General features: G+C 38.5%; 1 protein-coding gene across 3 annotated transcripts in view; it reads right to left on the bottom strand.

The window, feature by feature from the left end:
• Positions 1–26,740, bottom strand: part of PRDM16 (PR/SET domain 16) — a 440,044-nt gene that overhangs the window by 199,866 nt on the left and 213,438 nt on the right. For all 3 annotated transcript variants that reach the window (XM_048824857.2, XM_048824858.2, XM_048824859.2), the window contains exon 3: positions 22,802–22,852. In XM_048824857.2, the coding sequence (XP_048680814.1) occupies positions 22,802–22,852 (51 nt within the window). The remainder of the gene's footprint in view (positions 1–22,801; positions 22,853–26,740) is intronic.

Below are 26,740 nucleotides of genomic sequence, written 5' to 3'. Positions count from 1 at the left end.
ATCTCTTTGAACACAATTATTATCAGAATTCCCCTTTTACCTGCCCTGAGCCAAATATTTCTGTCATTTACACAATGTAACAACAGAGAGCAGAATGTAGCCCATTATCTCTTTGTGCCTAGAGGAGGGAGCATCCATCACGTTATCATTACACATATCTGTATTGTTAATTCTTGGAAAGTTGTTACAGGGTCTGTTGAGCCTGTAGCCAACAAATGATGTTACTCACTTGACTGGGTTTGTAAAAACAAAGACTTATTTGCTAGCAAAATCAATGAGACGATAATTTATGGCTTCCACAGCAGCTAGCATTTAGAGAGGAACTCATCTGATTGTACATGTCAGTCAAAAGTCGAGAAGAGAAAAATGTGGTGGATTTGTTTGGTTGATTCAAAATCAGATGTTTGGATATGCAATCTATTTTATGCAATTCCTCCAAGTTTGGGTAAGGGTTACAAAAATTGACCCAGTTTTCTCCAATTTCCCTTCCCCCCACCCAAAATACTATTATGTTTAAAGAGGTTAAATAAAATTCAACCCTGTGGATACATGCCATTTGATGGCCCATTTTAGATTATACCAAGAATGCTGGATTCTGAATGTATTTTTACTTTGTTATACATGATAAATTGTCAGTCATTTTCAAATATGTTTAGAAATCTATGTATTCAGAAATATTTCTGGATACTTTATACAATAGTAAGAGTGACAAATGCAAATATATATTTTTTGCTGAAGGTCAATTCCCAGTGCGCTCACAAACACTCATTCTTTTTGCTTCAGATGCAGAAAAATGCAAATAGAAAAGCTAGAAACTGCATCAGAAAATAAAACCTGTGTAATGGCTACCAAACTTGCAGAATGTCAGTTCTAGTTTTTTGTACAGATAGGTTTTAGACTCTATAATAATCACGCAGCTAAGATACAAGGTTTCTTGTTGGCAAAAACCTACATGACATGACTTAGAAGGCAGGTGTTACTGTAATTAGCTATTGTTTGACTATCAAAAGTCAGAGCTGATTAAAGCCACTAAGTACAAGTGCACTATTTTCTTTCAAAGAATATTATGAACTGCATGCTGGGACTCTTTCACTGCGGACCTACCTTCTGGAGTCTGCTAAGAGCCCATGCCAGCAGTAATCAAAACTAAAATCTGCATAAACCTTCAGGGTTTTAATTCAAGCAGAGCCCTTTCATTAGAAATATGTTACTTTATGAAATCTGGTCGCCAGCAAGGGGAGAAAAATGTGACTTCTTAAGAAAAGTGAATGGCATCTCTTTAGTGATTAACCCAAGATTAATGGAGGCTCCTACTGCTAGGCCTAAGTCCATTTTATTGCTAATTCATTTAGGTACTATTTCAGATGTACTTGATGAAAGTCACCTGCTAAGAAGTCATGTTTTGGCAAGCAAGAATAGCCATTATGGTCAAATCCCAAATAGAATTTTTATTAAAGAAGCTTTGAAAAGTGTCTTGTATTAGTCAGTCTTTTAAGGACATATTATTTAATGTACTCAATTAGTTAAAAATTTGGGGCCTAAGTCACTAATCAAAGAATCAGAGTTATTACATGTGTTTTTTCTCCACATAGATCTTTAATGTTCAAGTTAGGGTGAGTATTGTCTTGAATGTGTGACACAATACACAGACAAAAGAAGCAATACAAAGACTTGTCAAGAAGTCTGTGGGATTCGGGGCACGTGCTCCATCAGATGCAAGAAATATGGGACTGGCAGAGCATTTCTTTATTCCCCAAGGTATTGTGAACAGTGGGAATTAATGCAAATCATTTTGCAATGAACTGTACATAGCCACCCCCTTTGGTATATTTTGTGTGCGTGCAAGAGAGAGAGAGAGACAGATGTGGAGGTTGATATGCTTTGGCACAAACTGGTTGAGTCCATTCATATCAAGAGTTACATTTTAAGCTTTTCTTGCTTTGTATATTGTGTTTTTTGGGGAAAATACCCCAAACAAAGTGGGCTACAGATTTAGCAGTTGGTGAGCTCCTCGTGCACTGCTTTGTCACAGTCTGTCGGGCTTCAGGCACCATACACACAACCAGCGTAACCATGTCCAAATCCTATCCCTTATCTTTCATGGGCTAACTGATCTTTAGGCATGTCTCAGGTGTGATGGAGAGGTAGCTCTACATAGGCTGTGCACATTCTGATGGCCAGCTCCAGCCATGCACTCTTCAGCCACTTCCTGACTCCCACCTTCTAAGGCGAGGCACAGGGCTCCCTCTCAAAGAGGCAATACATGGAATATGACTAATGACTGAGGAGAGGAAGGCCAGATGAAAAAGGCGCTCTCTCATGATGGCTCTGGTAACCACAAACTATTCTCTCCCCTCCTCTTAAAATAATGTACAATGTCAGAACAAAGGTCCAAGACAAAAAATTTAGAAGTGGAAAAGATGGATTTTCCCCTCACCTTGTCTCCTCACACCCCATAATGTTCAATGGAGAACTTGACAAGTCCGCCAGTAGTAACTCAGGGCCTCCTAAAAACCACACAAGATAACCTTATTTTATAAATCCTCTCCATGCCTTCGTATCTATCCCATCATTTCTGGAGTGAGTTGCATGTTCACATACAGAGGATGGCTGTGCTAAACATGGGAAGGCCCTCACAGCTAGCTAATAATGTTTGTAATGCCTTTCTCTCCTTGGGGGAGGTCAAAGTTAAGGTGATAGTGGCTGAGGCTTCATAGAAGCCATACCATTGGCCTGTTGTGGATCAACTCATGGACATCTTGGCCATGTTCTCTCCCAGCCAACATCATGACATTTTGCAGGTGAGCCCTCTTCTCACAATGTTGGAGTGGGGAATATGGATATTTTGTGTTGCTATAATCCCTGTCCACCAAGGATGGATTTTCCACCATTGAGGTCCCCTGGCCAGGGCTATTCTTGTGAGGGTTCATTGGGTTCTTTTATTGGGTTCATTGGTGCTAATTTTTCTACCACCAGCACCTCTCATACTGTACTGTACCAGGAGCTCATGCTCTGTTCCTTTCCAGTGCTCGTGCTCTGTTCCTTTCCTTGCTCTTAGACATCTGATTGCCACGAATAACTGCAAAATTAATATCCTGTGGCATTTGAAGTGTCCCTTCTACTAGGAGCCCCAGGTGCAGTATCAGGGAGTCTTGTGTTAGTTTGGATCCAATGCGACACTTTATCTGACTATATGCAAATGTAAAATTGCACATGCGCAAACAAGTGCAGGAGAAAATTGTGAATACAATTTAGGAGGCTCTTTTGAAAATCTGTCCCATTATTTTCAGAAAATAGAAGTCTGGGGAAAGAGGAAAAAGTACATGTGTATGTGTTTCAGAGGAACAGCCGTGTTAGTCTGTATTCGCAAAAAGAAAAGGAGTACTTGTGGCACCTTAGAGACTAACCAATTTATTTGAGCATGAGCTTTCGTGAGCCACAGCTCACTTCATCAGTGATGAAGTGAGCTGTGGCTCACGAAAGCTCATGCTCAAATAAATTGGTTAGTCTCTAAGGTGCCACAAGTACTCCTTTTCTTTATGTGTATGTGTGGCATCTTTAACTAATCTGAAGGTTTCTTAAGAGTTTGAAAGGTTAAAAGATGACAGATGATTTGGTCTTTGTCCTTAGAAAAAAGTGTGTGTTTAAATATGAATATCTGGATTCTAATTCTACAGATTCCATTTTGATCAGCACTGTTATTAGCTCAACTAATCCATTTTAATTTTTTTATTCGATCAATTATGCAGATAAGAGCAACAAAAACAAAAAAAGAAACATAAGACAGCTTTGATTGCACGTTTAGTTTCTTAGGATGTGTTAAAAACCAAACCATGAATGATTCTGCCACAAGGCACATCTCTGATGCTCCTGGGCAAGCTGAACCTTTTATCAACGGTGGCAAGAAACGTCCTGGTGCTTTTACTAGTAACGATTAATGTGGTTTGAAAAGGCAACAGATTCAGTTGCAAAGAGTTATTTCGGTCGGAGACAATACAAAAAAACCCAGCAATGTGGGCTTTTGAAATAAATTTCTGAAGGGGAAGGGTTTCTAAAAGAGACGCCTACATGTGATAACAAAGTTAACCTCATCTGTTCCCTCTTGTGTGCTGGGGCACTCACACATGCAAATCTTGTCCCTCGTTCAACTGTGTTTGTTCACCTCCATAGCCCTTCGGTGATTTAAATCTGTGTCTTACTATCCTATAATACCCTTGTCTAACAGTTCTTTTTAAATGCATGTGTTAATTATCTTGCCACTGCTGTAATTTCTCCCTGTGGTCCATTAATTAAGAGGTCACAATCTAAGAGCATGTTTACCCAATAAGCTTTCTTTTTTAATTATCCTAATTGCTTGAATACTGACAAAGGCTCTGTCCCTCCCCTTTCCCTCAGTGGATTAGCAAACGACATTAAAAACCCCACACAATGATGGGTTTGTTAAATATATACATTTATATCCCCGCCATGTTGTATCATCAAGGGTCACTGGAAAAAACCTGTTATATTCGTATAGCTGTGTAAAGCACAGGGAAAGGTATATTAATGAAGCTCAATTTATCAATGCAAAAATTACATCGGTCAGGAAAAATATTAATACAACTTTTAAATCTCCAAGGCCATGAACTGAAAAAGAGGATGGTATGGTCTTAGTCTATGGTAAGGACAATCACAGTCTATTAAAGAAACCCGCATCTGTATGTTTGCAATCTGTTTGTATCACTTTGGATGAAAGCAACCAGCAAAAACAAGCAGGGAGCTGGCTTTTATTGTACAAAAGATCTATTATTGTTTTTTTCAGAAATGCCAGTCTCCAGTAGGTCTAATGGAGTCTTGCATCTTGTTAATCCGGTCACAGTTTCACTTTCTATTGTTTTAGCAGTACTGAGCACAACATAATCTCTAGCATCTAAAAAATGGAAAAACATAGTTCACGTTTGTGAGTACTTTACAAAAAGAAAATGTGCTATTTGAGTTCCAGGTAAGATTTTAACACAAAAATAGGAAAAGTCTATGTTCAGAAAAACTAGTATTTTTTTCCAGGGCTCTTTTCAGAGTGTCGAACAATATTTGATTAGTCAACAAACGTATTTTTTTTTTGTTTAATAAAGCAAATGTTTCATTCAGACCAGTCATCTCTGGGAGTATATAACAGAAGTATAATTAATTAGAAATTGCTTAGGTAAGCGTGATTGATGCATGGTAAATAGATGTTTCCAGCACTTATTGTTTCTCCTTGATGGATTAGGAAGAGTTGTTTAACAGTTCATTTGACCAGTCTCTCCTGGTGTTTCTTGAGTCTGGCTGTGCCAGTCAGCACCAGCAGTTCCTTGGTAGTTTAAGTCTCTTTAATAAAGATTAAGATGTCAGAGGTCCTGCATTGCACAAAATCCCAATTTTATTAACTTTTCATTATCAGCTAAAATATGAAGGGCATTTCTTTTCCTTTAAAGCACAGCATTTTGGGGGTGAGGGGCACATGTATATATGCAATATACATTTATGATGATTAAGAGCTGGTTTATTCAACCCAAGCTCACACTTGTGAGCGCCTATTCATGTGAGCAGTACCATTAACATCAATATTACTGCTCAAGAGAGTAAGTATTCACCAATCAAGCTGTAACTGTGGACTTTCATACAAGTTAACAAGTTGTTTCTAGAGGGCAGTGTGGTAGCCTACTTATACTTTCTGTATTCCAGCCAATAGTGTTTTAGTTGAACAGAGGCAGTGTACACTATCGAGGCCAATGCAACTGAATCACAACATTAAATCCACCAAGACAAAAATATCACTGTTGTTTGGTTTCAGCCAACATCTCTCTTCGCTCTGTGCAGACCCATCAAGAGCACAGACTGTAACAGTCCAATAGTTCACTCTACACTTACCCTCGTTAAAACGGATCGCAAAAGCATTCAAAGTCCACTCCCTGGCCAGAAACACAGATAATCAACTCTACTGCCATCCATCTGAACTTAGGCAGCTGCTGATAAAGTTAAATTGCTGAAGGCAGCGGCACAGTTTGGCACCCGTACGCCATCTCTGTATAAAGAACTGCTTTTGATCTTAATATCTCTTTCTATATATACACACACGTGCATACGCACATGGTATGACCAGTCATCCATCACCAAAAACCCAGATATTTAAAGTTGCTCCTTTTTCCTGTCTGATCAATTGAGCTCAAGTCTTAGGGAGCTTCTGAAAGCTGCCCATGTTACATATTCAACGTATTTTATTGGGAAAAATCCTTTGAGAGTCACCTGTTTTTTGAAGCTGACCGTCAAAGGAAGGACACAGTTGCTACTGCCTGATACTTTCTCAAAGCAAAATGGATACAACTGTGGAGAGTTGCGGAAAGGTGAGATCTATACTCTTCCACCAAGTGCAACATAAGTCCTAATGGGATGGCACAGGAAAACTGAACACAACCCTATAATAGAGCTGGTTGAGAATTTTTCATCAAAATGGTTCTTAAATCACCAGGCTCAAGAATCACTCTCTCTCTCTGGCCCAATGAATAGTTAAGTATTTATACAATGTAGAACTGCTCCACCAGGAGAGAGTGATGGGGTCCCACCCCTAGAATATCCCACAATCAGGGGGTGAGGGTATGCTCCTGGGACATGGGAGACCTGGGTTCAAGCCCTGCACCATATCAGGCACATCCCAGGTGGGTGTACTAGCTAGCAAGTGTACTTGCAAAAATGTTGAAAGGTTTTGGTTCCATTCCAATGCGAAACAGGAAAAATTTCTGAAATCTCAAATAATATTCACAGGATGGAAAAACCGTTTCTGACCCAGCACTATCAATAATCCCTTTCCTGTTAGTGTTAATATCTGTTATATTTGGTCCTGCAAAGTACAAGGCATTCGCATGCTACTATGTAAGAATTTACATAGAGAAGTTCCTATGCAGCAAGATAAACAACATTTAATCGAATGGCCCTGGTATTATATGCAAGGCACTTCAGTTTGGGTTTTTACTGATATTTCCCCCAAATTTCCCAGGTTTTAAAAAAGCCACAATTTGGGTTTTACTAGTTTTCACCCAAAGTTTTCAAAGTGCTGAAACTCCCCAGACCCAGCTCCCCACTTTGGGAGGAGAAATGGCTGCTCGGTCCCCCCACACAGAGTCCCCACTGGACAGCGCCTGCACACAGGAGGGTCACTTCCACTGGGTAAATCAGGCAGGGAGCTGGGTCCTGGCAGCTGAGATGGTCAGTCTGCTATGGTGACAGGCTGAAGCCTTCTCAACTGCTACATCATGAATAGCAGGCATCCTCACCCACCTGCCCACTGCACCCCTAATCCCTGGCTCTTTGGTGTGCTTTTTAAACCAGTTTTCACCTTTTTAAAAAAGGAATTTGGAATAAGCACTGATAAATTCTCAGTAAATTTTAAACTAAATAAAAAAACCTAAAATGAAGGTCCTTAATTACATGGCTGTCTCTATACCACTTTAAGTATATGTCGACTAATATAAATATAGACGTTAGACTAAATTCTGCAGTCAGTTTACTCCTATCTCTCTGTTCAAACCCTCCTTGATTTTGACAATGACTCTGATTATCCTACATCCTGCAAAAGTATCCCTAGTGCTACATCGTGACCTGGTTCACGTTAGAGGCTTTGACCATCAATAACAAGCAGTGGTTGTGTAGAATTAGTTATAAATTGACTCATTGTGTGGCTTCTACCATCACATATAGATTTAGACCACTTTTCCTTTTCACCAGAGGGTGTATTCATCTTGTCCTTTGAATACACAGGCATTGCAAAGAGGAGGAGACTGTGGCATCAGCTGAGCAAATAGCTGGCTGCTGTTTGTATCTCCAGACCCAAGTTAAAGTCTACAACTTGTAGGCAACCAGCTTTGAGGGAAATGCTGATTCTTCTTCTCTGTTTACTCCTTTGATAAAGCAGGTCAATGTATCACAAACTTCAGTCCATCAGTATTTAGGAAGGAGGAATACATATGCCATAGCTTGTCTGTTTCAAAAGTATGTATGTACAAAAGGCATGATAAGTGGGTGCTGAATGGTTGGGAGTGGCAATTATCAGTTATACATATCACTATAGTCTCTCAGCTTTTCAATAGCACATAGTTCCTAATACCATGTTTACTAGATCAGGTAAAAAGGGACTCTTAATACTGTGCAAATATGACTTACCAAAGGACTTTGCTTTCTCACCTATTCTTGGGCTTTTCAAATCAACATTATTAATTGGCTGGCTTATCGGTAAGTGGTGTCTGGCAGTTAAAAGATGTTTCCACCCATTGCAATGATACATAGAAACTGAGTAATGTCAGCCACAAGGACAAATAACTTCAATGGCTGAAGCAGGGAAATATTTTGACATACTAAATCTTCTTTTTTAAAAAAATCACACCATTCCAAGATTAATTTGCTATCCTTTAAGATATCAGTTATTTCATATTAACTTGTCATTGTCTGTTTTATATACATTACAGATTAATTCAGAGGACTGGTTCATAGGTATCGTTTAAGGATATTTTTACATCTTTGTTTTCCCCCATCCTCTTTCATTTTCTGTTGAGCAGGTGTGTGTGGTGGGAAGGGGAGGAAGGAGGTTTGAAGCTTGCACTGCTGCTGTCCACGCTGTACCTGTTCTGGAGATAACTTTCAAGGCTCTGAAAACTGAATTCCTCTGAATTTTCCACCTTTCATGAGTACTAAATCTACTTTAAAATGGAAAGAGACAATTGACTGACATGATAAGGAATACTGAAAATCAGAGAACACAAAGCACAGGATTTATATGAAGCACAGAATTTATCTCTATTCATTACAGAAATAACAATAATAAAACAGACTAATGCCCTGACTCTTTTCCACTCACACCTGCTTTACCATGCCTCAATCCTGACCCGAAGAGCCCACTTATAGAGCGAGAAGGTTCACACTCCATGACCCATTTGCTTGTTGGTTTCTTTGATGCTGCTTCCAAAGAAAGGTATAATTTGTGCCTCTATGATGATAATTTTTTGTGAAGGCAACTGACCACTAGGAAATGGTCTGAGATTACCAACTCTTTTCAAACAGGCTACCTAACCAACATAAGAAGACAAGAATGGCCATACTGGGTCAGACCAAAGATCCACCTAGCCCAGTATCCTGTCTTCAGACAGTGGCCAATGCCAGGTGCCCTAGAGGGAATGAACAGAACAGGTAATCATCAAATGATCCATCCCCTGTCGCCCATTCCCAGCTTCTGGCAAACAGAGGCTAGGGACACCATCCCTGCCCATCCTGGCTAATAGCCATTGATGGACCGATCCTCCATGAATTTGTATAGTTCTTTTTTGAACCCTTGTATAGTCTTGGCCTTCACAACATCCTCCAGCAAGAAGTTCCACAGGTTGACCCATTAGACAGTGAGGACTTCAATGATAATAAACTATTATAGAAATATTATGAAGATTTTACCAAGCTTACATAACACAGTATATGAATTTGGGATTCAATTATTTAGCTACAAAAGGTGTTTTACTGCTCTCACGGAAATTTTCTAATAGAAGCAGGATCAGGCCCAATTATTTTATTTTAAATATTTGATATTTCAGGTTTCTCTTAAACAGGAGTTACTTGCCATTGCCATCTCAATGGTGCTGAAATTATCATTCATGAATCATGATGCTTAGAGGCCTTTTTTGTTTTTTAGAAGAAGCGCTTACTTCATAAAGGTGGACATTTAAAGAAAAGAAAATAAATATTTGATGTTCTGTGTTAGCATGAGCAGGGAGAGCATTGTGTACAGAGGGTGAATTCAGAGAAGTTATTCCGTGATGATAAAACAAGCTGTGAGAAGAAAGGTTGTTATTAAAGATAAATCAAGGCTGTTCAAACACAGAGAGGGGTATGGTCTATTTGGCTGTAGTTAGGGGCAAAGGTTCTGGCTTTTTCCCTATTTTATATATAACATTTCACTGGTCCTCCTGTTTTTATTTTTATTTTATTTGGAATTTAATTTCTTAATTTATTTTCCATCTAAAAAGGAAAGACCTTCACTGATATGGAGAAATTGCAGAGTTTGTTGACACCTCTTCCTCTTCCCTTCACTGTAAATCATGCACATGCTTTTTTCCTGAAGGATGCACATTGAAACACAACGAGAAATACTAGACCCAAAGCAAACAAGTTCTGATAGATTTAAAAAATAATAAATAACTACAAGAACAACCAAAAACTAGTAATGGTTGAGAACTGTTTAGTTATACAGTTTTTCCCCCAATGATTTGTGAGTGAATTTATTATTCATTACATTTACTATCTATTGGATTGATCCCTTTTATAAGGCACTAAGCAAAACACAATCAAGGAGCTGTGTAAGTTTTCTCATAAAATTTCTGCCAATATCACTTCGGACCTGCAGTGGTCTCTGTTTCATTCATGTCAAATTGTATCAATTTTTGTAGTTCTGCCTTGGAACAGAACCACCAGCTTGGATAAAAGAAGAACAAACACTTTTCCTTCTACAAAAACCACACCCAACTCTGAACCATTTTTGAGAATTGAAAAAAAAAAAGCGTCCTTATTTTTCTCATGATTATTTAACACTTCAATATGCTGTGTGAGATCGGAAGCAGAGAAGCAGAGCAGCTGAAGGCAAGAAAGCCCATTTTTTAGATATTTCCAGCCCAGTTAGAATAAGGGATCGCTAGAAATCTCACTTTAAAAAAGGTTGTTCTGCACAAAATTTCCCCCTAAGCATTGCAGACCCAGAGGGTTCGGATACGTTTTAGAGAAGCAGCTGCACTTGAGAGTATGTATCCAAACCAAACAGACTCCAAAATGTCTGACGGTTATCAATGACTTTTTCTCCAACCTCTGTATCATGTGGTATACATGAACAGAAAGGGCCTTTAATCATCTCCAGATACACGGCTTTCATGGTCATGGATATTTGACTGGGCTCTTTTTGTACAATGATTCTGAGTCACAAAAACACAAACATTCATATGGAGGATGCTTGAAGCCCTCACCGGCACACAGGAATAACATAGGCATGGTTCCAGCATAAAATTGTAAATCGTGCTTTTATGACTTATTTATCAACACTACATTCTGGAAAAAAGACTTGCTAACTGGCTAGGAAGAAATTGATCACTTACATTAAGAATATTAGCTTATGAAAAATTGTCATAATAATAATTATTATTAGTAGAGATGGGAACAAGCAAAAGTGCAGCTGAACTTCCCAGAAAACAGGTAGTGTTTTATTACTGTAAACATTTATATACCCCTGGTCATCATCATATTTGAACTCCTCCCAATATTTAAGGACTTATCCTCGCAATGTTCCCATGAAGCAGGCAAGTGTTGTTTGTATTTGAAAGATGTGTAAACTGATTCATAGGATATCTTATGCGACTTGTCCAGTGTACTACTGTAAGTCAAAATAGTAGACCTAGAAATAAAACCAAGAAGTTCTCAGTCATTCCTGGCTATAACTGTGAGAAAGGAAGAAAATTCACCAAAGGTTTCAATATAAAAAAGATCAGTCATGCAAGAGAATGACCAATGGAAGGCAAGCTTTAGTTCTTTCAGGCAAATACAAATAATTGCAGAAAAACATTGTACTAAGTTATTCCATTGATTAATTTTGACATTAAATGTTCAAGGAAACAGGTCTCATACTATAACTAAAGAACCATGAAGTCGATTTTGGTGCACTAACATCTATGATTCTGGAATTTCCACTCCGATCTGCCTATAATAGAAGTGGAGTGGAATTAATATTTCTCCTGGATCATGTTGGCTGGGTTCTGAACCAAGAAATTTTTTTTTGGAAATTCAGAAACAGCGTCCAGTAATTCAGGATTTCCATTTCATTCCTCTTGGCCTGAGGAAACAGGCTATGAAATAACACTCTGGAAGTATTCTAACAGGGGACGTGAGTACCAGTCTCCAAAGTAGTAATTAACAAGAAAAACTGTTCAGTAACAGGCTAACATCCCTCTATTTCAGGCCAGCATTCACCGATTTAGATGGAATATGCTGCAATCAACTAAGTCAGTATGAGAGCAGTGTTGCCGCAAAATGGACCAAGATTTCCTAATTCCAGTAACTGGTGGGGCACTTGTCTAAATAAAATTGAGCAGAAACTGGAGAGCTGGTCCTGGAGCATGGGAAGCTTCCTTTCACCACAAATATTCTCAGTATCTACTCCACCGGCTTCTGCACTAAGTATATCATAGTAAAGTCTAGAGGTACAAAAATTAACATCTCTTTCCTTCCCTTCCTCTCCCACACAAGAGCTTCTCTCAGGATTATATACGTGTACTTCACAGAAGGTATGAATTGCTTTAATACGTAGAATGAGTCGTGAACATCAAAAAAATCAGCAGTGAGGGTAGCATACCCTCACTGCCTTTCTTCTTCACTTCTTTTGGTCATTCATACTAGCCATTTTAAATGACACATAACTCCAACTTATGCACAGGGGATTTTTCTTGATTTTGGAAGGTCCATAGGGCCAAGATTTGTTAAAAATAGGTGTCTACAGTTAGAATTCTAAGTTCAGTTTAGGTACCTTAGTAAATGGTCTGAGATTTTCAAGAGCGTAGAGCACTACTGATGTCAATAGGTATTTTGTACTTCTGAACGCAAAACAGGGTTTTCTGCACTTTGGCAAATTAGGCCAATTAGGTGTCTAAATAAATATTTAGGAGCTGGACTTTATGCTTCTATTTTTGAAAATGTCTTTCCTGCATCTGTTAAGTGACAGTCCTATAATGTGCAAATGGATCTAAGTTTGTCAAGTGCAACCAGAATTCAAGCCTCTTCAGATAGCCCTGGTGGACAACAGCACTCTGGTGGATAGAAAAATTCTGCAACAGCAGAAAATCTACATGAAGAAGATTGATAACACTCACTCTCCCCGACTCAAGTTGCCCCAGTCTAATCAGGGAATTTTCAGTGCATAACATCTATCTAAGAGAAGAATTCCAGCATAATTTATACAATTCATAACTGAAGGCAGAAGGATGAAGTTCACATTCTATTTTTTCCATTATCTTATCCTTAGGGTTGTGTGGTACACTGCTAGGAAGAAGGTACTGTTAATACAAGAAAGCTAAAAACAACGCCAAGGTGATAGAGATTAATGTACCTTAGAATGCTTCTGATTATCTGAGGACAGTCTGAAGCTTCACTGCATGTTTACTGGTGATATATTAAAACTCTGAAAGTTATCACATGACCTTTCGTCCCTGTCTCTGTATCTACAGAGCTGTGTGGGACTGTGTAAGGTTCTAGAGGATCTGAAGAGTTAAAGTTGTGCGTGTAGCCATTAAGCTTGTGTGCAACAACTCACATTTGAAGTCCCCCATTATTTGTAATCTCTCAACTCCTGGCTGGTCTGGGTTATTCAGCTATCAAATGCTCCGACAGAGAGAAAAAACATTAAAGTACATGTCTGAATTCTACCTTGTTGTTCACATATATAACTCATAGATCTCTTGGAAAGCCACAAGAGCAGATTATAGATTATAGCAGTGGTTCTCAACCAGGGATACATCAATTTATCTAGATCAGTGTTTCTCAACCCAGGGGGGAGCAGGGCCAATGTTAAAGGATGGTAAGCAGGGCAATTGCCCCAGGCCCCATGCCACAGGGGGCCCCACAAAGCTAATTTACCTATTTCAGACTCCTGAAAGGGGTACAGTAGTCTGGAAAGATTGAGAGCCACTGGATTATAGGATTTTATCCCAGATTCTCTAATTCTTTTCACTATCATTTTTGGGAACTCCAGACTCAAATGGGAATGAACAATGTTTGCTAAACGTCTCAGTTGCTTCTCAACAGAGCCCTGGCTTTTCCCATACTAAGTGCTGATTTCTCCTTTCCGAGAGAAGGAGGAAGAAATGCAGCAGAAGCCTGAGCAGAACCACTTGTAGCTCTGTATTAGTGTGGTCTCTGAACACTTACTTAATTAGAAAATGTTTGCAAAGTACTCTGAACTTTAAAAATACAGTGTAAATGCTAAATATTATTCTTGGAGAGTCAAAATAAAGCTTATGATGAGTGACACTTGAATCTTTTCTGACAACATTTTTTTCCATTGGAAAATGCTGATTCTACAAAATCAAGAGGTTTGGTGGGAATATATGAATGTTGCCAAATATTTTGACAGTAAGTTATTGAAATGTTTCATTTTGATGTTTTACAAAATATTCTGTTTCCACTTTTCATCCCAGTTCAGCCTGAAATGAAATTTTGAAATTCAGGAATTCCATATTTGGCCCAGCTCTACTTAAGATCCTATGCTTTATAGAAATTGGACAGCCTTCTGTTTCTGTTCATCTATATCATGGTTCTGGAAATCAAGGAGTTCATAAAATGGAATGAAAAGAAATAGTCATTTTGAATTACAATTAATATTCATTTAGATATAGGGCCAAATTTTCCATTTGCCTCAAATCAGCCTCTAGCTTTGTGCTTGAAAGTTTTCGTCTGCAACCATTTGTGCATGCAGCTACCATGTCTGGTTGCACGAAGAGCAAAAGTCTTGTGCAAAATAAATCAGATTATTTCAGCACGTTTTATAGGCAGAGGCTCTCCATGTCAGAAGAAAGCAGTTGTCTGAGAGGCAACATCAAAACATATTGTGTGCCTCAACTAGGCACAGGACTCAAGTGACGTATTGGTTGTTCTGTCCCTCCTACACACATTTCTGGCCCCAAAAAACCCTAAAAGGAGCATTTTTTCCTCCCAAGTTTACGTGTCTCAGAAAAGCATAGGCCATCGGTATCTAGATCATTACTATGACACTTTAGGTCTTGTTTCGTTTATGTTTGTGCAGTGCTGCCAAGTGCTAATTCACGCTTCTCCAGTCTCTCTCTCTCTTTCTTCTCCCCTCCCCTCGTGTCCCCCTTCTCCCCCCTATTATTGTCTAGGCTTTTTAGCAGGAGAGGTCTAATAGGCCTCCTAGCTTATACATATTCTTCCCTCTAATAGTGCTGCACATTTTAATTAACTGAATAGTGCAGGCACCTGAAGATTACAGATTTTATTACTACCACCATCTGGCTTCTATAATGTACGTAATATATACAATAAATCCTGCGTCCAAACAATTCTGCAAAGAAATCTGTCCTACTCAGTGTAATCTATTCTTACAGCACTTTATATATATATATATATATATATAGCATCTAAATAGTTGGTGGCAACACACACACACACACATCTCTTTCCTAGACTAGAGTATTAGTTACAGTCTTCTTGGTTTTCCCAACCATCTCATCTAAGGCTCTGAATTTAAATCTAATACTGCCACATCCACCCTCTGTGTGCAGAAAGGCATTACAGGGTGGGTTGGGGGCAGGGGTGGTTGGGTTAGTTTTTTGGTTTTTTTTTTTTACCTTTAAGTTAATGTACAGTTTTGAAGTCCCAGAGGCTATCGTTCTGAAATTTGTGATGTTTTGTCTGCTTTGGTGATTTAAGGTTTGTCAGAAAATGTCAGAAAGGCCACGAGGCCAAGGACTTCCTGATGACTGAGGATTTTCTTTCACATGACCTTCCTGAAGTTGATTTTGGGCTCCAGACAGTGCTGCCTTCAGCTCTGACGGGGGCCGGCTGGCAGCAGATTCACGGGGATCTCTAGGGCATTCTGGCATTTTTAAACTAACTGGAGGCTGTAATACCTCCTAATCATCCAGAATATTATTTCACAAGTAATCATCTTGGAGGCAGTACATAAACTCCAGACTTTTATTTTATTTTGCAGCTAATTCCCTTACGACAGACAGCATACTTTCAAGTGTATTCAAACAATTAAAAACACATCTTGATTTAAATGAACAAATGCATAAGCGGAGGAAGTGTTTTGGATTTCGCAGATGGCATTCTATTTGGTTCTTTTGACAAGGACATCCAGAAATGCACACATACAAGGGAAGGTAACATGGATAAGAAATGGTTAAATAGCAAATATAGATTTCTGAATAATTTCACCAGTAAAAGTTCTGAGTTCCCTCACTATGCCATGCGGGTTTGTATTATTTAGGCAGCTGCCAGGTATTCATAAAATTGTTTGAGAGTCCTATAAATAAATGATTATTCTATTGAAAAGTCACATCAGAAAGTGTTATTCATTCCCCTCCTCTTTAAAAAGCTTCAATAATCCAATGAAGGAGCAGAAACAATACCAGGTGATTTAGTTGGCCAACCACACAAGCATGAACTGATATGAGGAAATAATCAACGCAAACACTTTGTGAATAACCGAGAGACTGAAAATTATTTGATCAAACTATTTTGTGAATACTTACTAATAGGCCAGAAGAAATCACACACCAGTCAAAAAAGGGCTGTAATTAATAGCTTGGCCAGCTTTAGTTGTCATCATTTTTGCCTTAGTGAGATGTAGGACTGTTACACTGGTTGTAGTGTTGTTGTTTTTTTAAACTAAGTAGCCAATAGAGATGAACTAAGACTGGAATAATTTATCTGACCACTCCCCTCCTCAAACTTTCAGGGCAGAGATATAAAAGGACACAGATTCATACCAATCTGGTTTTTGATTTTGCCACATCTCTTTCACCCCACCTCAAAAAAATTAAATACCCATTTCTGCTACGGAACTCAAAGTTTCCTCAAAGTGAGAGCATTTATGTTTGAGGAAAGCTGAGAATCCAGGTAGGCAAGATGACCTCCCATAGCTGTCAACCTCTGAAGTAAATACACATTTTTATCTTAACAGATATCATTGTAATACAGATGCGTGTCACTTAGAACAATGGGTATAAATAACTCAGTAATACAGTTTAGGCACTTTCCCCTGAGATACATTGTTCACTTAGACATGAAAATATAACAGTGGGCTATAAATTAGTGTGAAAAGAATTAATTAGCTTCATTGCATTCTGGATTAATCTGGTGGCTGTGCTGATTTAATGGAGACTCGGCTAGAGTGGATGGTGAAAAAAATCAAAGTAATTTACCAAAAAAGTCACATTTATAATGAAATAAGGAAGTCTTCACCCTGTCTATGCTTTGCGTTAACACACAATATAATATACCATCAATCACCCTTATCATCCACAGTACTGACAATATTGAAAATTGAAACTGTTCCAAAGGTGCGGAGTTCACATGTTCTTGCACTGCATGGGGTTAGAGTTCACTTGAGCGTACTGGAGATGGAGATATGAACAGAGAAATATTAACAATGGCGGGTCTTCTTAACTTGACCTGATTTATGCATTTAACTACCAAAATAAAAAAGCCTCTTCACAGAAATATTTCTCTCTCTCTCTCTGACTCACCCTCCCCCCCTTTTGCCCCCTTCCCCCAGTTACAGCACTAATCGGACAATTGAATCAGAGAAATTAAATCTACAGCATTAGCAGTGCAAAGGTATTTGACCAACACTTAGTTTTCTGACTTTTCTGTGGCTGCTTTACACCGTTTTTACTTTACATGCTTCATTTCAACAAAATCAAGGATGCAAACTTCTTAGTACTTAGTTTCCATGGAAACCTAAGCTGACCTCAACATTATTGTTCTCAAGAGGGAACTGACTTTACTATATGTTCATTCACTGAATTAATGGACTCCTGGTTCTTTTATTAGCAGCCCTCTAACAATGGAAAGAGAGAAATGTTGTAAAAAAGACGCTCAGACAACTGTTCCCTCCTTTGTCCAGGGCTTATTGGAATGACGCAAGTCTATTCAAGAAAAGATTATAAAAATCAACTCAAAGCTGCCTCTGTTTGTGGCAGCTAAACATACTTCTATTTCATAAAGATATAACCTATAAAACGAGCAAATTAAAGTTCTTAAGAAACAGCACCTCTAAGGCAGAGATCATGTTGAAACTGGATTTTAGATATGACCACTGGATATTGCTATTCACTCCAATATAGTTTTGTGAAACATCATCAAGGTCTGGTTTCAGGCACCTCATAGAATTGGCTTTGAACTATTGCTGGATTAATGCTTTTTATGAGTGGATAGAGATAAAAACACTAGCTAAAGATAAACACAGAGACCGACAGTATCACAATTTAGAAATAATTACATTTATTCTCTGGTCTGCACCCTTTCCATAAGCACTGCAACGACCTTTCTAACAGATCACACTTATCCTAAACATATGCAGTTAGTGGCTCAATTAATGGAACTATAAATTAAAACAAATGTCACTACAATTTGGGGATTTTTTGACAGTTTCAGGGAATCCACTCTTCACTTTCTCTGTGTGTTTGTGTAAATAAATAAATAAATAATGTGGTGATAAAGTGTTCTGTGCAGTACAGTAGACTAATGTGAAATGCTGTGAATCCATGAACATTAAACAGTTCAAGTTAAAATCTTTAAGTCACTCTCTCAGTGAGTATCTAATATTATGATAGACCCTGCATAGGCCTCAGGCTGTATGGCCTAGCTAGTAATTGCTCCACAAAAGACAGTTAACAGTTCCCCTGCTCTTCCCTAACTACCTTCCTGACTGCTTATTGAAGTCTGATTTCTTACTCCTCTGGGTCATCATTCATCAGCCCTAGAGATCCCGCTGGGAGAGACTGACGAGACCTTTCCATATCCCTTGTTACCAGAGGCCATTTCTGATGGCCCAGGCTATAGAAAATGTCTTCACAGCAACCCAGTGGGACAAGCTATGGTTATAATACCCAAATAATCATTTCACAAATTATCATAATTATCAATCAATCATCCAGTTTGAACAATGTGTTTCTGAAGTATCAGATGGTTTTTGTGACCTGTAGCATTTTGTACACAATAATAAACCTAGAGAGATTTATAGGTCTATCCTGGTTCACATTTGCAGCAATGAAACTAAGTTAATTTTTAATTAAAAAAGCCCACTACCAACAACTTTCCACTTATATAGCGTACTTTGTGTTATGTTACACTTTCTAGATGGTCAAGGTTTCCAAAGCTAAGACAGTTTGAGTTTTCTCAAAACAATGTTCAAGACTATCAGTTACTTACTTTGGAAAAAACGGTTACTTTCAGATTATATTTTGTTTCCATCTGTACTGTATTAACAGCTTCTTACATTTTGCAATATAAAATACAGTGAGTCAAAAAAGGATAAAAGAAAAGGTGGGTTTTTATTTTTATATATATATATATAGAAATACCGGATTGAATCTAACTCTTTTAAAGCTGATGGTATCTCCCTCTCTCTGTGTAGTACAGTCTTGTTAATGGATAAATTCAAGCTCTCCAGAAAGTCAAAGAATAAATTTTAAACCTTTTGCCAAATGTCTATCCTATTGGATTTTGATAAGATGGCTATTGAGCTTTAATAATGTCTTCTATCCATTTTCAGCTGGCCCTTAACATGTCTCTTTATTTGTCCCTAAAGCCTCTTCAGCGATGCCTTTTTATTACAAGTCTCTCAGCTTGCTCTCAAGGGAGACAGGGTCGACAAGAGTGATAGATAGATAACTCTATAGATTATCTCCCACAGATGTTTTCTCTCCAGTAGCCCCTTAGGCTATTCCCTCTAAGTAAACAGAGACTAAATAGAGAGTCTACTGAAGAGAGAAGTCCCTGAGGTCTCTTGTCACCACAGTTAGAAAAACAGTCCATCCAGAAGAGGTTGGTTGGGAGCCCTATACCCAGAGCCTCTCTCAGCATGATTCTCAAATGTTCATCCAAAGTGACTTTTAGAGCAAAGTTAAATACAAGTAGCATTACCCATCAGAAATAAAAGCATCATGCAATGGACATTGGCATCATTTCCTATCTGAACAAGGAGTATTATCTTTCATCTCCTGCTCAAAGTTAAATCAAAATGATAATGATACAAAGCTGGTTTTTAGATGTATTATCTGCAGTGAGAAAGCTTGGAAAATGCAGACAAAAAGCACATGAGCTGCCCTTTAAGAAAAATAAAATAGAGGGCAGCAGATTTAATCAGGGAAGATGTTCTTGAAAATGTGTTTGGGAATCTGTGAAAATATCTATATCTATGCAGATAAAAATGTGTGTGACCTACCTGATGGCATATATGCAGTGCACTAAAGAAATGTGAACTTTACCTGATTCTCTTTAAGCAAATACTTCAACCTCCAGAAAAAATAATCCAAACCATGTATTGGCACAATGCAATCAAAGCTAACAATATGCAAATATACAAAAATGTTTGGCAGTTCACTTTGGCTGGGATGCACATGCTTAGAAGTTTGAGTTATTCTGTGAACTATATGAATCTACAGATTTCACAGAACTGGGCTGGAAACCTCATGGGAAAAGGTCCTCTTATTAGATTCCTGGGACTTCCTGCTTCCTGTGAGTCCAGTACCACCACAAAAATCAGCCTTCTAGTGTTAGTTTGACACTTCTACTTCTAGCAGCTACAGAACCCAGACATGTGGAGGCCATAACATATTGTGAAAAAGTTATTTGAACCTTAAAAAAAAACAGTCTGAGTTAATTTCTATTTTACCCCAAGCTAAATGAAGCCTTTATTTATTATACTATAGACTAGTGTCCTCTAAGTAAAGTTCTTGAGCATTTCACTAACAGTTTATTAATGGAAAGGGACCAACAGAAAGTAGAACATTTCCTCCAGTTGGTGATTTAACCAGGAAAAATGATGTTGAGGGTTTAAACTAAACAAACTTCACGTGTCTCCAACTATACTTCAATTCTGTCAGTCTTCCCTCCAAGCTTTCCCTTTTTTCAGGTCTTCCCTCTCCTCCACTTCTTTCTCTCACTCCCTATTTATGTTCCCTGCTATTGCCCCCTTCAGAACCTTTGATCCAACAGCCACCCAACTGACTCATTTCCAAACAATGCTACCACTGCTTGGTTCTGACTTCCCTTGTTTCCAGCCTTGGCTGGCCCACCCACTCCATTCACATCTGTCTTGGTGGCTGGATGGGGAGTGAGCCACATTCCTGTCCTCCAGCATGCCTCCAAAGGAAGAGGATTAAATGGAAATCAAACCCCAGAAAATTGTGTATCCCATTGGGTATGGCAATTTAATGATTCGACAAGTTTGGGAACTGAAATGTTCCTCCAGGGGCTTCTTGCACTGTCAGAGTGAAATGTTGATATACAAAATTAAGCCATACAGCCCTGTCCTGATGCTGCAAAAATCATACAAGATTATTTTTCATTCATTCTTCCCCTCCTCCCCCAGCTGAAAAACTGTCCAGCAATGGTCCTTTCACAAGCCATTAAGTTTAGACTTGAACTCTTTACCTTACTGCTTTGACCTTTTTCACCCTGGCTGTAAAACCCTACTGCCCATCCTTCAGTAAATTTATCACCTCATAAACTCCCACTAGTGCTTCTCTACAATGCATTTAGAAGAAAAAGTCACAGTGGCAGTCCCTCTGTCAAATATCATAATTGTCCGGTGTTACATTTAGAGTAAGAGAATTTTGAAGATGCTATTTTTTTTACATCTGAAGATATCTGTTGAATGTCTCCTCCTACTCTTCCTTTGTTCAAAGCCTTCTTTTTAGGTTGAATGTGGATTTGCGATATTGTAATTAAAGACTACCAGATAGAAATAGCTGAGCAGTCCCTGGGCCATGGAGAATTTACTTCCATCTTTGTGATAAGTGGGTTAGGATAATAAGAACCTGCCACCTGGTCACCATGTCTGCTCAGACAAAAGGATCCCACTGAGGCACAGACGAACATGAAATGAGTTATGGAGATCAACAAGGTAAAAAGTTCAGCACTATTGCTATAGGTCCTCTTGCAAGGTCAATGGATGGTCAAAAGACATTTCACAGAGGAAACTTTAGCTTCCAAAATAAAAGCTTATTTTGCTCAACCTGGTGAGAATAGAATGGTCCATACTGGACATAGATGTGTCTAAATATCTGTTCTCAAACTAACTCCGGAGCCTGACAAGTATTAGATTTCACTATGTTTGGCAGAACTGCACAAGTGTTTTCTTTTAACTTTCAGAGCCAAGAAATGGTATTTAAGATGGCCTAAATGGGTGAATAAAATGGCAGTTGTTGCAGTTTTCCAACTTAAAATATTTGACACTTTTGAATCTCATGTGTGTCTATTTCTAATAAGACAATAACGTGAAAGGAATTAAAGCCAACTCATGACTCAAACAAGGATAAGCTACCCCTCTTATGGGCATCTAGGTAGGCTATAATCAAATGTGACTTGCTATGCTTTATCTTATAATACCATTAACCAAAGATACCAGTGGAAAGAATGTTATTTTTATGTTATTTAAAATAATCCTGACCAAAATACTAGACAGGCTACTGACATATACTTTATGGGGTTGTCAAACAGTTACAGTATAGACATTTATAGAAATTATAATACAGCTAAAATACACTTGAAACCAGATTTTCTCTCGAAATATAATTTAAGATGTCACAAACTGAGGAAAAGCTTGGTAATACATAAGACTAGTTAAATTCTGTTCTTTTATTCATGCATACCAGATCCCTTTGATTTCAAATAAACATCATATGGTGAACTGACTTCTACTTAGAAGTAAGGACAAACATCATTTCACTGGAAAATGGGGTTTCCAGGTTTGAACAGCTATTGCCTAGGCTATAACTGTAACAAAGATTCCTTTTACATAAGTACTGGATCCACAAATCACTCATAAAAGTACCCCCAAATAAAACTAGGGGTACAATCCTGAGCTCATAGAAATGGAAAACCAAGCTCTGAAAGCCTTTTTCATGTTTTTTGATTCATACATTTATTACACATTTGTATTCAAATGAAAATGGAAAACTGTCAAGATACTTACAAAGCCAAGTAATGAACACAACTTGGAGAAGATTAAATCTTTTCCTACCTTTTTTATACAGCCCTCTTGGGATGCCACCTCAGGATCAGTCAGTACTTGCTGTAAAACAATAAAAACAACAATAAGTCAATTTGCAATGAAAAAAGAACATCACTGGGTGTAAAGGCCAGAGTCCTTGAATGCAGCAAACCTGTGTAGACATTTTCAAAATTAGATACAATACTCACACCAGTACTACTACTATGAAAACACACTGCGCTGGACTTGAGCAGTCACTTCATTCTGGGATGTTTCCCATCGAATTAAATTAGTCTAAAATTGGTAAGTGGTTAAGACTGCTGCTTCAGGCCCCAATTCAGCAAAGCACTTAAGCAAATGCTTAAATCCTACTGAAGTCAATAACTAAGCAGGGTAATATTAGCATAAATTGCACTTCTTGGGGGCATATTTACGAGTGCCAAGGGTTTAGTGATTTCTAGCTAGCTGTGAGGTTCTCAATCCTGTTTTTAAATAATATGTAACATTTAACATAAACAATTATATTAAAATCTATAATAATAAGTATAACAAAACAATAACAAAGTATAACAAAGATTAAAAGGTAACAAAATAAAGGTGGAAAGCCATAAATACTATTTCGTTCCTATATTTTTATCCAGTACAATAGTTTACTTCATTGTTAAGACTTTTTCAAAATAGTCTGGCCTCATAAATGGATGGCTTAGTAAGAAAGACAGGTTTATCAATGGGATGTCCCAGTTCAGAGCATTCCGCTCAAGCCACAGCGTACATTCATAAAACACTTCCCATACCAAGGGATCTCAAAATACTTTATGTACTTGGAGGTATACCAGCCTGACTGATATTATTATTATTCTAGAGCAGATAGAAATTTTGCAAGTTTTTCCTCACAAAAATATCTCACTGAAAATGTTCAACTGTTCTAGTTAATATTTCTTTAGATTTGATACCCACACACACAAAAAGGCACAAAAAGCATCCTGCCTAGAGTACAGACAGAGAAGATGGAATGCAGTGGAAAATCCAGAGGTGGTGATGCAGTCATTTCTGGAGTAGATGCCAGGTAACCACCGGCATCCAATATGCTGTACAGCAGCACAATTCTGTCTAAAAAATCAATTAGATGTAAAGAAATACTGTATTGGAAAATAATTAAGCTAAGTCTGCAGAAGATCCTAATATATCTGCGAGAGAAATCCTCATACACTTAAGATGCTAACATTGGAGAGAGAAGAAATAAATCACAGTGGTCTCCATGCATTGCTGCTGGAATTAGGAGTAGTGGGGGGTGCTACCACACCAACTACCTTGAAGTAGTAATACCAAATATCAAAAACATGGTTTCCATCATCAGCACCCCTGCTATGAAAATTGTTCCAGCACTCTAGAGAATTAGATTGGATTGCACACCATTAACGATGGCTTCCCTTGATTCAGCAGCACAGGCTTGGTGACGGGTATGGTATGTGTTTGGAGGAATGAGCTGCTGGCGATCTCTTCCAGGTGAGATCCAACATCAGGGTTTTCCAACCCACTTCTGTTCATTAAAGACCTTATGGCATTTTTTTAAACAGTAGGTGGTAAGAGAACTGCCCCAGGATTCTGCCTCAGAGTGACTGCACTTCGGTGATGGTGAAGGTTAGATATAGACAAGCAGGCAGATGGGAAGGTTAAGTACTTAAGTTCTATAAAATGCTGTAAAGATTCATTAGGGTAGGCATGCTAAAGCTTGAGCCAGTACTCTAGCTCCAATTCAACATAGCATTTAAGAAATTCCATTGATTTTGATGGGACTACTCACACATTTAAAGTAGAGCATCTGGTACATTCGATTGCTAACAATTTTCTGCTAAAAATTGTTTTGGGAATAACCTTATGGCATTTTTTTAAACAGTGCTTTTTCAGTGCTCGTGTGGGGCTGGAATGCTCAACACCTTGTAGGATTACACCCTAAATGCAATGTCACAGGCCATCCTGGCTGTCAGCCGGAGCTGCAAGACAGTACAAAAAACTGAGATGGAAATTAAAGTTATCAAAATGAGAAATGTTACACATTTTAGAGAAAATTTTCCATTTTTAAAACAAAACAGACCCTCAGTTGGTGTAAATTCACTTGGCTCTGATAGCTAATTTACATCAATTATTATTATTAATGTATGTCAATTTACACCAGGTGAGGACCTGGCCTGAAGTTAGTGGGCCTCTCTGACCCAGGGCAGGTGAGACTGACCCATTTACTGAACTCAGAAATGTTGGCAAATGTTTCTGAGCTCAGCTGTAATAACAACATGTCATATTTTAAATATTAAGAATTCTAACTCGTTCTATATTTTACATAACTTTTAATAGACACTGAAATTGTGGTTTGGAAAATAGCTAAAAGCAAACAAGAGTGAAAGGTGAACACTAGAGCAATATAAAAAAAAACCGTGAAGAGAAATCAGCCACCCAATATGCTGAAAGTTAAATAGTTTAACATGCACCGTTACAAGCAGATTCCACTGAGCTGCGTTGGAACAACCTGATCTTCGAAGGTGCTAAGTCCTCACTGCTCCCACTAACTTCACTGGGAAGTAATGGTCCTCAATGCCCTTTGAGAATGAGGCCACTAAACTCTCTATACTCCAGTGTGATCCTCTGTATGACAGTTTGAATACACCAATCAGATGAGCCTTAATTTGTTTGTGAAACAGTGACACACTCAGATGAATAAATCCTTGCTATTATATGCAAAGTATCATAAAATATTATTGATTGTAAATGTCGGAGCAATGTTCTCGACCCATTCAGAGGACATATTGCACTGATTTTACTTGACCATAAATGAACAGAAAAAAGTGAGAACTAAGTGCAAGTTGGGATGTGCTCTAGTGCTCTCTAATTGGGTTGCCATTCTTGAGTGCTCACCCCAGCATGGCCTTGATGGTTCTGCAGTTGCCCTGCCTTTTTTTCTCCTTCTTAGGGCATCTTTGAAAATGCCCACAACCTGGTTTGGCTACACCAGTGACTTGGTCCTCTGGCTAAAGTTGTTTAACAAAAATCCACCCCTTCTGGGGTACACTAGTCAAAAAGACAAACAAAACCCCCACAGAGTCTTCATACCAGTCTCAAGCTGGGCCTGGCCCCTCATCCCTGAGGGTCTGTCTTCTCTTTACAGTCCCTTTCAAAATTCAAACACAAATTTTCCATCCAGTCCTTCCTTCCTGAGTAGCTTTCTTCCAAAGTCTTCTCCTCCTAACAGAGGAGTCTCAAAGTTCGCCTCCTTGGGGCTATGCTGATTCCTGCCAGTTGCAGACCTGGATCAGTTTCCCTCAGCTGACCTCTCCTGATGAATTCCATTCTTCTCTGGATTGGGAGAGGTCAGCAGGCAGGCCTCCTTGCTCAGAGGTGTCTCTCCTCTTCTGAGGGAAGAAACAGGTGATAAACTATCCTGTCCCAGAACTCATCCTGCATGACTGCGAGAGAGGGGAGCCTTGCTTGACCCTGCACCACAAGGCTCCTTATCCCATGTCCTTAAAGAAACAGTCACTTTGAAACACCCAGACACTACTTATCATTCCAGGACCACTTCCTCTCTCCCCACATGTGCTCCAGAACATCTGGAACAGGGTGTGATTGACTCCAGTACCTGCTCACTCTAACATGGGACAGACCCACCCTGTTACTTGCTCTGTACACATGATTCAGTCAGGAACTCCTGAAATTGAATCCCAACTCATACACAACTTTCCTTTATGGTTTTGGATAAATCTGTGCAGAGGATGTAAATTCTGTTTTGCAAAGGATTTTAGGATTTTTATGTATGGCTTGTTTCAAACGGGAGTGAAAAAAAAATTCACCGTGAAGGAAAATTCTGAAAAAATTTGTTTTGGGTTGATGGAAACATTTCATTTCAACAAAATCAAAATGTTTTCACTTCAATTTTGCCTTTTAAATTTTTTGTATTATGATATATAATACAAAATT

This window comes from Caretta caretta, chromosome 18 (genome assembly GCF_965140235.1).
Source record: "Caretta caretta isolate rCarCar2 chromosome 18, rCarCar1.hap1, whole genome shotgun sequence".
NCBI classification, from domain to species: Eukaryota; Metazoa; Chordata; order Testudines; family Cheloniidae; genus Caretta; species Caretta caretta.
The sequence above is the reverse complement of the archived record's forward strand: the minus strand, read 5'-3'. Positions and strand labels throughout refer to the sequence as shown.